The following is a 12,909-nucleotide window of genomic DNA, read 5'->3' as shown; positions in this document are numbered from 1 at the left end:
ATTATAATGAAAATGGCACAAGTAAATAAATATACAAGGCAATCCTACTTGCGGTTTATTCTTAATTAAAATGCTATTATAAATCTACAGTTTCATTTTAGTATAATTGAGATACTACTATAGTTTTCAAATTTTTTAAATCTTTTTAATATTTTCTGTTTTCATTTTAATTTTAGTAAAAGTTTTAGTAATTTTGTCGTGTCAATTTTTTAGTTTTTAGAATTTGTTTTTCTATATACAATATCTATATAACATTTTTCTAAATTAATCTTTTGTCTATATAGTTTAATTAATTGTATTTCAGTTTGAGTTATTTTAGTACGTCAAGTTCAACTAAATTAAAATGAGAAATGTTGCTTGACAAATAGACAAAAAAGGGGGGAAAAGGGTTATGTTTATTTTATTTAAAGTCATTTTTTATTATTTTAGTTTTAGTTAACTATAACAACCTTGTACATTTATTTTGAGAGTTGTCATGATTAAAATGTGTAAACACACCGACTAAATGTAACCTAAATGAATAGTCAGAACTACAGTAGCTAGTCTTCCCCCCAAAATGGGAACTAACTGTACCGTATTCATGGAAAGTACCTGAACAGTCAAAGCCAGTTGATGTTAGTGGTAAAGTGGCATTGAAAAAGTATAGCTAGGTGTAAAACTGAAGAAAGAAAGAAAAGAGAACAAAATTTAAAATGAAAATGATTTTCAAAAACAGAAATAGTGTGTGTGTTTCATCTAAGGCCACATACACACTGCAATCTAGTGATAGGAGTGTTTAAATTTGGTAGTGAATCTCCAAAAAATCATTTGGTGTGCATTACCCTTGAAATTGCGATGACCGAGATTGTGATAAACGTGACTGTGAACAAGAAGCATGAATGCCAACCTGTTTGATTTGACCAAAGTAATATTAGTATATGCAAAGGTGGCCTTTCTCAGGAAAATGCCAACGACAGAAGGTTTTCTGGTCGCTTATAAATAAGGACAACACTTGGTTGTTTTTTTGGTCTTATTTTCTGAATATGGTCACATATTTGGGCTTATTTTGGTGCTTGGAGGACTCTTCATTTGGGTTTGTTTTGTTGAACTTTTTGGAAGTATGTTGAGTCAACTGTGATAAAACTTGCCATCTATGATATTTTACTTTAGTCACTGTCACTACGTTTTACACAAGTGATATTCGTGGCTAGCGTGAGAACGATTAAGGGGATTGTCATTAGTTTGTGTTTCCATCAACCTATTTTTATGTGAATTTTGCGATACCTCAAAAAAACGTTGGATGGAAACGGCAAGAACGGCAGGAGACTTTTTTTAAATTCTAAAAAAGTATGCACTCAATTGAGGCAGATCCCTTTTTATCCGATAAGCAGATAAAGGCACAAACGATGGAAACCGAATGAATCCCTCAATGTGTCAACTTAGGTGACTTTGCCTCAACAAAGGGATGTGATTGGATAACCGGACTAACCAGCTGGGTAAATCGTGTCACACATTTCAAATGTTGTTTTAGTCATTCTGAAATATCCGAGCCAAAGTCTGTCATCAAAATGATTTGGTATAATGACCTCCAAGAACTGTCTCACACCACTGCACTCCCAAACAACAGGTATCTGCTCCCAAATGCAAAAATACATTTGGTCTGCGGTCTCTAAGCCGCAAGTAATTTATAATGTATGATTAAAGAGGGGCAGCAGGTGGATCCTCGACTGCAGCAGCTTACATTTTTATTACATACATTTTGCGCCAATTTCCCAGCAAGTGACGATTTTGCTCGATTGAAAACTGAGCTTCATTTACAAATGTTTTAATGCGATATTCCAATGTTTAGCATAAGATAAATTCACAACTTTGGATGGAAACATAGCTATTTAATAGAAACTTAAATATGGTATGTAACCTGTTGTTTGAACGGGACAGTTTGAGTGTCACACCCTTTTATAACGTACAGTTGTCAACTTGTCAATCTCATTCACTTAAAGTTTGAACATATATGTATGGATTTATTGTTAATGCAGCTGTCACTGCCTGCATTTTTCAGCAAATTTGGTCATATAATGCAGTTGTCACTCCCATAAATGACCAAACTGTGTTTGTAAAGGCATTATACACTCAACAGGGAACATTGGACAGTGTATGTGGCCAAAAAAGTGCACCAGAATTTTGTTGATATGGGTTAATGGGTTTAAGGTCCATTTTATACATGTGAACCATCTTTCAATAAAATCATTATCGAAACTCTCCCCTTTTTTAATTAATTCTCCTCTTTTACCTGCGAGTGTCATAGTCCAGTGTCAAGCCATTTGGCCATCCCAGATCTGTGTTAATGAGGACTTTTCTGTCTGTGCCATCGAGGTACGCTCGCTCAATCTTTGCGATATGACCCCAATCTGTCCAGAACAAGAACCTTGCCAAAGAATAAAATGATTAAAAGCATTCATTAGTAAAAATATAGTAACTATTTATAGTATCTCTCTCTCTCTCTCTCTCTCTCTCTCTCTCTCTCTCTCTCTCTCTCTCTCTCTCTCTCTCTCTCTCTCTCTCTCTCTCTCTCTCTCTCTCTCTCTCTCTCTCTCTCTCTCTCTCTCTCTCTCTCTCTCTCTCTCTCTCTCTCTCTCTCTCTCTCTCTCTCTCTCTCTCTCTCTCTCTCTCTCTCTCTCTCTCTCTCTCTCTCTCATTTATTTAAATAAATGCAATCTTAATGCGTTACTTTATTCTAATTTCAGAATTCTAGATTCAACTACCCGTAGACAAAATGACTAAAGAAAATTAACCATCCATTTTTCCTTAGAGATTCATCAAGAACTGTAATAACCAGATTTTAGAAATAAAATAATAATATGATAATGTATATTGTGTAATATAATATTACTCATACATACATACATGCATGCATACATACATACATACATACATGCGTGTGATCTTCCATACCTTATACCACTGCTCTAAGTATACAAAATACATAGAAAATGCAAACTACAAACACAGGGTAAAATAGTCATTTTAGAATTAGACTAAGGGATTTATAGATACATTTCAGGATTGAATAATATTGACATTTCTCTTTTTCTCTTCCCAAACAGTAGAGCACGGTGATAGCAACACCAATGTCATGGGTTTGATGTCCAGGGAATGCATGAACTGATACATTGCATACCTTCAATGCAATGCAAGTCTCTTTGGATAATAGCATTTGCCAGATGCATAAAGGCCCCAATATACCTCAAGTGTGAAGTCATTTCGAACTGGTGTGACGTCATTTCAAACAAAATAACTTTGTTTGGAGTCCATTTCATTCAGCGCTCCCCGGAGCTTTGGTCTGGTTTCACACTAAACTTGATTCTATCGAACACTGGTGCACTTGTGTTCATCTTACATCACAAACGTGCACGGCGCATGAAAGAAAGCAGAACGTGGTCAATATATTGTGTTTTTTATTCATTTGGTGCTATTATGCGCAGCTGAGTAAACGACACTTAGGTTTACTGTATGTCCGTCGCATGAAGGCGGCTTTCTGCTGCTTGCAAACAGATTATTTTGAGGAGACAGTGGATTGCCATTCACTTCCGTTAAAGTCCGTGTTGTTTTCACATTCACATGAATCGCGGCACAGTTCGAGTGCAACCGAACCCAGACCACCTCCTTCAGGTAGTCTCGGATTCGGTACTTAGGTCCGCATGACTGCTTTCACATTACCAATTTTTCATGCGAACCGTGCCCCTTAACTTCACTGTGAGTATATCAGGGCCTTAAATGTAAATACCGGTATATAGAAATTCACAAATCAACAGAATTGGAAGTAAATGATAATATGTTTGCCTTTCTCACCCTTTGCTAGGAAAGACAGCGATAGCTCTTGGTTCATCCAGACTGTTATTCACCAGAACTTTCCGAGATGTGCCATCTAAGTGAGCCACTTCAATGGTGTTACGGCCAGTGTCTGTCCAGTACATGTTGCGGGCGACCCAGTCAACAGCAAGTCCATCAGTGGTCTTCAGACCATGACTGATCACAGTTTCCATATTGCTGCCATCTAAATTTACCCGTCTGAAAACAACAAAATATTGTGTAAATAATATAAGAGAGCTTAACAATACATCGCATTCAAAATAGAAGTAAATGCCAGGGTGGAGATTTTTAAAACTACCCTCGAAAAATCTTGCAGTAACTAGCAGGATTAATGATAGCATGCCACTACTGCAGTAAAAAATATATATATTTCAAGATTCATTTTAGTATTAGACATCATACCTGATAACATCCAGAGACACATCTGTATAGTACAGTTTCCTCTCCACGCTGTCATAGTCCAAGGAAATAACATTTTGCAGCTCGGGCACAGGAACGTACACATCCGTATGGTCATTAGTGTCTAGAGAGATTCGTCGAACGCTGATGCGATTCGAAAACAGCAGGTATGTTTCAGGCAAATTGTCACATGACCTTCCATCACTTTTCAGCAGAATACCCGTGGGACAAGCACAAGACGTCACATTATGCCGAGGAAGGCAAAGGTGAGTGCAGCCGCCGTTTCTCCTGCCGCATTTATTGAAGCCTGCAGGAACAGGAAGGACGGTCATGCCAAAAAAGTACCATCATTTTGTATTATTATATGCCAAGCTTTGCTAAGCCTTGAACTGCACAACATTATTCACCAATTAACTACTATTTAAGTACTTCAAGCACATTGTTGTAAACTTGTAATTATTTACTGGAAAAAGGATATAAACGTTCAGGTGGTTCATGGTTAATTTACATTTAGCAAGCACTTTCTGTGACAAAAATGAGTGTACTGTACACTAGCGTTATTTTAATACTTCTATACTACACTGCCCAGACAAAAATAAAGTCGCTTTTTGGATTTAAACAGGCAACTGATCAAGAGTCTATGATTGGATCATTATTGCAGTGATTATTATGTTTCTAGCATGTTATATGTTTGCCAACAGTTCTTCTAACCCTAATTGATGGAGTGTGTAGCTTTTCATTTTTTAAACAACCATGTAGGAAGAAACATCATGGTCATATTCCAGGATGACAATGTCAAGATTCATCAGGCTCAAATTGTGAAAGAATGGTTTGGAGGAAGCATGAAAAATAATTTTCACACATGAATTGGCACCTGAGTCCAGATCTTAAATTCAGTGAAAGACTTTACAGAGTGCTGGAGTTGCATTGACAATACAAGATCTTGACCAAATATTGATCACAACATTTATTTCCATCAAGAGGTGCATCAATGTCTGGTCCAGATCTATTTGAAGAAAAAGTATTTGCCAATTTAAATTCAAACATAAGCAACTTTTTTTTTTTTTTGACCAGGCAGTGTATTTAAATATAGCTTTTATTTTAATACATTGTTTTCATTTTTATAAAAATTTGATTAATAGTAATTGTGTGTGCTTGTCATTTTTATTATTACTTTTTTTTCTATTTAGCTTTAATTGATAACTTCGATTTCAGTTTTAGTAATTTTACTGCTAGTAATTTCTGAAGTAATTTTTAAATAATATGATTTAATTTAGCTGCCAAAACAACATATATTTTTATTGTCATTTAAGTTTTCTAATATTATATTTCTAATACTTATTATTTTTTAAATGTATTATAAAATCCAATATTGTTATTTTAGATTTATTTCAATTAATGATTAACATTTTTTAAAAAGTTTTAGTTCATGACAAAACAAATTTTGGTTCTAAAAATGACTGAAAATAATTTGTCTATACTGTTTTTTTGAAACATGAAGGCTATTTGATGCACAATGAAAGAAAGGCTTTGAGAATGAACACAAGATAAAAAATAAATAAAAACAACACCACTGTACTACTTTGTAACCTACCCAAAGGTCTTGCGCGGTCAACAGCCTGGATGTCCATGAGACCAGGTAAGTTGGAGCGGACTGTGATGGTGTTTGCTCCAGTTCCCTTGTCAGCTCTATGAATACTGCGGCTCTGCCAGTCGGTCCAGTACATATGCGGTCCCAACACAGTGAGGCCGTACGGGTGCTGCACAGGAGACACCAGGGTCTTCCGGTTTGAACCATTAAGATCAGATGCTTCTATCCGCTAAAGGTTCAAAAAGATTTGATTATTTTATTTAATTCAACCAGGTTCATACGTTTTTCCAAAAAAAAGTGATATTTCTGACTATTATTTAATATGTCAGGCTATACAGTTAAAATCTAATCAGATTGTCATCATACATTAAACAACTGAGGATCAAACACTACCTGACATTCAAGTCTTTCTGAACTCAAACTCATGCATCGTTGCTAGACACTAACCTCAGTATGTGCATCAGCCCAGAGCAGTTGTGAACCAGCTTTGTCTATGGCAAGTCCATTAGGCCAGCCGAGATTATTATTGATCAGAACTACACGATCTGAACCATCCATACTGGAGCGCTCCAGCTTGGCATGTTCACCCCAGTCGGTCCAGTACATGTACCTAAAAGCAGATTTTATATTATTAATCATTACATACTGTACCTGTCCCCGGCTGCAAGAAAACCCTTATTTTAAGAAAACCCATAGTTATAATCACTGAGGGGTTTTCTTAAATTAAGAGGGTCTTTTGCAGCTGGCTTAAAATGACAATTTTAGTTTTAGTCTGTTGATTCTAAACATTGACATTTAATATTTACAGTCTCTCCATTTTCTAGGAATACGGACCCAAAATTTTGGTCTTTCAGAACCAGAATATAATAAAAGTTATTAGAAATACCACCTGCCTTCAAAGTCCTCCTCACTCATTCAGTTCTACCCTTATAAAAAACAAGTGCGCATAACTGTTTTGAATGTGCACTTGTAATGTACTTTAAATCTTAATAGTATATTCCTAAAATTGTTTGAGCAGATAACATATTAAAGAAATAAAAGGCCACTTATGTGTACTTAAAGTGAACCGTTACTAACACTTAAGTACACTTTTAAAAAGTGCACTTAGTAACAATGTAAAATTAAAAGTTTTACTTTAAAGTGCAATTAAAAAAAATTTGCTTTAATCATTTTTACACTTATTTTGATGTGTTGACTAACATACTAAAGCACATGTAAAGTACTTTAAATGTAATATTGATTAACTTATTACAGTTAAAGTTAACATGCGTACTAAATTGCAACTTCACCATAAATACGTAATTACAAATATATTTAAATATATGACATAGATTTTTAACAGAACAAGACATGCGTTTTAATATAAATTACATTAAAGTATATTTTAGTTTACCATAAATAGAAGTATTTAGGAAAAAAGTGGGTATAAAAGCACACCAAAGCTCAGCTAATTGCATTTAATATCAATTTAAACTATAATACATTTTTATTTAATTGCAATCAAAATCAAATCAATCACATTCAGTTCCCACATAAGTAACATATTTTAAAGTAATAAGTGTGTGATGAGTACTCTTTTTAAAAAGTATACTAAAGTGTACTTTTTCACAAGGGCATATAGTGAATAACACGTATAGCGAATTATATAAGGCATAGGAATTTATCAAGTCTATCTTTAATAAAAGATTTTTTAAAAATCTACAACTAAAACTGCCTTGAAATGAATAGTTTGGAGTCAAAACAGTGTAGGGCAAAACATTTACCCCATCTCATGAAACAGGGCGATTGCACGAGGGCTGTCCAGGTTCTGCCACACAAGCACTTTTCTCATTGAGCCGTTGAGATTAGCAACCTCAATGCGGTTTGTCCCGGTGTCTGTCCAGTAGATTTTTCTGCCCACCGAATCCACTGCCAGACCATCTGTGGTCATTAGACCTGAAAGAGAGGGGAAACACTTCAAATCAATGAAAGTTGAGCGACTGGATAAAAGTCATTTAATACAATTACTGTGCGAAGTTTTGAGGCTAACTGTAGATTTAATAAAGTCCCTTACCAGTTGAAATAAGGTCCTCATGTTCTGTACCATTGATATTGGCTCTGCTGATTTTCTTTAATGTACTGTCTGACCAGTACACTTTACCTGCAGAAGCATGAAAATATCCAAAATGATTTCCCCCTGAATAAGCGTTATATGCTAAAGTGTCTATATATTGAGAATTTCCTTGTACCTTCTACGGCATCCACTCCAATGGCAATCGTGTTCTTCATAGACACACTGACAGCCAGAACAACATCAGCAAAGTATGGGATGTCCAAAGAAATCATCCTGATGTCTGTCCGCCGGGCAAAGATAAGAAAGCTGTTCATTGCTGTAAGACAAGAGAGAATAATAATGAAGGATTCGTTTCATAAACAAGTTTAATTACTTTTTTATTTATAGTTTTTTATATATATATATATATATATTGTGCATTGTTTTAATTGCATTTAAATGTTAAAAGTAAACATGTTTCAAACTAAGTAAGTATAAAAGTGGAATATATATATATATATATATATATATATATATATATATATATATATATATATATATATATATATATATATATTCCACTTTTATACTTAGTTTATATACCGTAATTCCTCAAATAAAGGCCGGGGCCTTTATTTACCTGAACTGCAGATGGTAGCCGGCTTTTATTTGAAGCAGGCTTTTATTAGAGGCAGGCCTTTATTTCTAATTCGCGATCCCCGCCCGCCCGCCAGCCAAGTTTCCATGGTGACGCGTCATGCTTGGCACGTGTTCACCACAGCCAAAATAGCGCTGTATGACAGATGTAGCGCTTTTATTTCTAAATATTAACAAACTTGCTTACCATGTCATCAACTATCTTCTATTCTGACTCTCAAATCCGTGTAAGTGAGTTTGTTTTGTCGTTTAAAACCCTTTATAAATGATCTTGATCTGTAACGTGAGATGGGCACCGCAGTTCGGAGATTCCTGTTGTATTTGTTAAGTTACAGCGGGTGAATTCTTCAGTTTCTCCCGAAATACATGAAAGTAAGTGGCCGGTGAACTGGGAGAAGAATAGAGTAAACTTTATAGTTACTTACACTGTGTATCTGATATGAATAAAACACGTCGCCAAATATATTTGAATGGATTGTTATTGCTGCTTCCATAGACACCATTGTGTATTTTACAAACTATAAATTTATTGTTTTGCTATAAATCACATCTATTTAAATGTCTGAAACCTAAAATAAACATGTGGTTAAAAACACTGAATAGTTGTGATATATGACAAGCGCTGAGCGCGTCCGTCTTTGAGTGTACACTCATTTAAAGTGTACCTATTCACACTATTTTTTCCCCGGCCTTAATTTGAGACCGGCCTTTATTTGTCCGCGTTGACCACGCCCCCGGCCACTATCAGAGGCCCGGCGTTTATTTGAATACCGGTCTTTATTTGAGGAATTACGGTATATATAAAGAACATTAGAAGATTCAGAACATTAGAGATATCTGGCATAGAACATATCAGATATTTGGCATGTTTTAGTCCAGATTAAATTGTAAAAATGTTTAAAATGAAAATACATATGAAGTCTTTGTTTGATAAACACCATAGCGAATACAAAAAACTGAAAACATGCAAGTACTGTTTGACGTCCTTTCTTTGTGACAAGCGGGTGTCAGAAACAGAACTGTTTAGTTTACGGGTAGCCAGGGCAACCACATTATTTCTGCCTTTCCATAAGTGCCATCATTCTGTCAGAGAGTGAATGTGCATATTTATTCAGTCTGTCTCGTTCACTCGTTCCACATTGATTTTTAAACGTTTGATGGAAAAGAAGCATTCTAAAATGCACTCTAAAAATCTAAATTCATAATATGGTATTTATAATTATTCACAATAATGTAATAAAGTGTTCATTATTACCACAAAACGTCATCTTACCAAATGTGTAAGATGCCAACAAGACGGGCTATTTTTATGTAGTGCAAATTAGCATATCATCATCATAATGAAAAAAAAAACGTATTAATTACATGCAAAGGCATAGTACTGTATGCGTACTGTACTGTACCATACAACAGGCTAAAGGCACACCTTAAGAAAAACACTTTATGGTAACACTTTCTATGAAGACCATGGTTATAATGAATACCATTTATACTTATTTATAAGTATTACTATTCTATAAATATATTTATAGACTCATTAAGACCTTTACTGCATTATAAGAACAGTTATAGTTATTTATATTATTTTTATAATTACTAATAAGTCATGCATTTGCTTTTTGAATGTGCATGCTCATAATCCATTATACACTGATTTATAAATGATCAAATATAAAATAGTTCCAGGGACACTAGTTTGCTGCACCAATTAGTTATCAATTAGGTCTTTAATGGCTAATGTTTGCATTAGAGGTCATGAATGGTTATTTTGATTTGTTAAAATCTATATCTCCTCCTCAATATGCATGGTATTGCTTATAGCAGTTTAAATTATACTTAGCAACAGATTTATTTTGTGTGAAAATCAGAAAAGTCGTTTTCTTGTTTAAAAATCTTATAAATATATGAGGTGGCAAGGTGGGCCTTTTACCCCACACACAGGAAAAAAACCAGCATGAGGCGAAAGGCACATATTTTTACAAATACTTTAGCTAAAATAATGTTTTTAATAATGTCTAGTTAATACTTGTTCAAAACAATCACTTTAGCAAAGTATGTACTATTTTTGGTTTATTTTGATAAATAAAAATACATTTTCTTCGATAAATAATATACTGTCATTAAAATATGTTCATTTAAAAAATATAGAAACAAAATTATTTAGAAAGTAAAGATTCTGGGAGCATTGAAGGAGATTTACTCCAGATACCATACTTTTACATATTCTTCCATTTTTGAAAAACTGTTGCTTTAATTAGCTTGAAAATCATTAACGATTTTTTTGTCAAAATATAGACAATTTGATTGATTCTCATTTGCAACACAAATCTACAGCATTTTATAAAACATTAATTACTATATCAAATTAGCGCAGAATCAACTTTGCGTTGCTGTCATCAAGAATAAGCCAAACTTCATCATCAAAAGCGGTTAAGAAAAGTGCTGAGCTGAATTTTTGTGCCATCTATTGGTTTCAAAGAGAATGAAGTCAAAAGCGCCTTTAGCCCCGTTGTACCCGACGTGTAAGTGTCAATAGAACAAGCCAATCAAATCTGATCGAAGCCATTAAATGGCCAGAGCTGCCAACGCAGCAATTAAGTTGAGCCAAAAGAGACAAATCCACTACTGAATTCTATCCAAAACCAACCAAATGGTCTTTAGTCAGTGACTCTCGCCTTCAGACATGCACCATGACATCATCACCACTGACACATCATTACGGTGACCCCTAAACCCCTAAGGCAACTCAAAATGAGCCTCAAATTTCAAAGATTCTCCTGTCCTTGCAACAAAAAACTGTGGACTGAACTGTCACCTGGAATCCCAAAAGCAAAGAACACCTGCAGCCATTTCATTAAATTTCATCTCAATTATGGAGTTATGGCTACTGAATGAGCAGTTATTGCTGGGTCCTTAGATATTTGAGATGGGTTGACTTTCGGCATTACCGTGAGTGCAAGTCTTGCCGTCCGCCTGTAGGTTGATACCAGTGGGACATGCACAGCTTGAGGCTTTGGGAGCAGGAGCCAGGAGGCAAAGGTGACTGCAGCCACCATTATTCACCGAACAGGGCGTCTGGACTTTAGACAGAAAGGGAAAAAAAAGTGGAGACAGGTGAGAGAAAAAAGGGGAAGAAATGGCCGTTCAATCAGATGTAACAGATGCCTATCAGGCCTCTGGGTGTCCCGGTAGATCATAATACACGAATGAGACTCCAGACTGAAGATCAGTTATCACTGGCCTTAATCCGCTGTCTGAAAACCCAAGACATTTGATATGGCAGAGACCCACATTCCTCATTAACACATATCTGCTAGGCATGTGTGTGAATTTCAGTTGTCAACGGGATGCCAACTTAAAAATGAATTATTCTTAACTGTATTCTATACATTCAAATCAAATAAGCTAAGGCATTAACATAATTTGACGTGCTGGATATACAACATTAAAACTTACTTACAGAAAATGTAACAATTTGAGCCATTAAAGCCCTTAAAAATAGCTTACACTGAAATATTTTCAAATATGCAATAACACACATGCAACACAAGTTCGGATATGTTAATACACCCCTAGTCAAACTTTACTGAATTTAAACAATTATCTTAATTGGAATCTGATTCATTTTTATTTTAATCTAACATTGTGTCTTTACTGCGAGATTTTATCAACAAGACATTTGTTTGCCCAAATGGTATGTGACACAATCAATCATTACTGGAATTTTTTTTAAATAATATACTTTAAAAGAACACTTGTGTGAACTGAATTAAGTTTTTGGAACCTTAAAGGTGCATTGCGCTAGTCTCTGAGTTCTTGCAGAACTATGCCCCCTCTGGCGACAAGCGAAACTGCAACCAGAGGTGTGCACGCTCGTGCAGCTGTTCATAACCAAAGGAGCATCAGCCGCACAAATCTTTTGTTTACAGTCATCATGTCTTCAGAGGTAATAAAGTTATAAATCTGCAAGTCATTTAAAATATATGAAAGGAAAGGCATTTGAGTAAATTACACTTATGTGTGAGGGGAAAACGGGGGTAGTAGAAAACTTCGGTTTTTGTTTCCATCTATCTCCATGTTGAACTGTTTTATGTGTTTACTGTATCCACTTATGATTGTATTATTATGGAGACACGTTCATGAACCGTTTTATCAAGAAAAAAGCCAACTGAGGATCCCGTTTGAGCCCTAGAGCAGACCGGAGATCTCTCCATTTGTTCAAAGCCTTCCCGATGTTGACTCTCGTCTTATTCCGACGCCTGTCTGACTCCAATTTGGCCCTTTTGGTGGCACTAGACAAAAGTTTTCTTTTCTTTGTCTTACGTGGAGTTTGCGTTGGGGTTCAGAATGAACTACAAGCCGGTCTCTTTGAATCCATCTT

General features: G+C 35.2%; 1 protein-coding gene across 3 annotated transcripts in view; it reads right to left on the bottom strand.

Moving 5' to 3' along the window:
- Nucleotides 1-12,909, bottom strand: part of lrp4 (low density lipoprotein receptor-related protein 4) — a 109,985-nt gene that overhangs the window by 8,371 nt on the left and 88,705 nt on the right. For all 3 annotated transcript variants that reach the window (XM_056257847.1, XM_056257848.1, XM_056257849.1), the window contains exons 22-30: nucleotides 11,477-11,608; nucleotides 8,068-8,208; nucleotides 7,893-7,979; nucleotides 7,603-7,774; nucleotides 6,287-6,449; nucleotides 5,843-6,068; nucleotides 4,252-4,555; nucleotides 3,829-4,047; nucleotides 2,270-2,404 (exon numbers count right to left, since the gene is read on the bottom strand). In XM_056257847.1, coding sequence (XP_056113822.1) covers nucleotides 2,270-2,404; nucleotides 3,829-4,047; nucleotides 4,252-4,555; nucleotides 5,843-6,068; nucleotides 6,287-6,449; nucleotides 7,603-7,774; nucleotides 7,893-7,979; nucleotides 8,068-8,208; nucleotides 11,477-11,608 — 1,579 coding nt within the window. The remainder of the gene's footprint in view (nucleotides 1-2,269; nucleotides 2,405-3,828; nucleotides 4,048-4,251; nucleotides 4,556-5,842; nucleotides 6,069-6,286; nucleotides 6,450-7,602; nucleotides 7,775-7,892; nucleotides 7,980-8,067; nucleotides 8,209-11,476; nucleotides 11,609-12,909) is intronic.

This window comes from Rhinichthys klamathensis, unplaced genomic scaffold, assembly GCF_029890125.1.
Source record: "Rhinichthys klamathensis goyatoka isolate OS25496 unplaced genomic scaffold, OSU_Roscu_1.1 h1tg000145l_1, whole genome shotgun sequence".
NCBI classification, from domain to species: Eukaryota; Metazoa; Chordata; class Actinopteri; order Cypriniformes; family Leuciscidae; genus Rhinichthys; species Rhinichthys klamathensis.
Note: the sequence above shows the minus strand (reverse complement) of the source record. Positions and strands in the feature narration are given on the sequence as shown.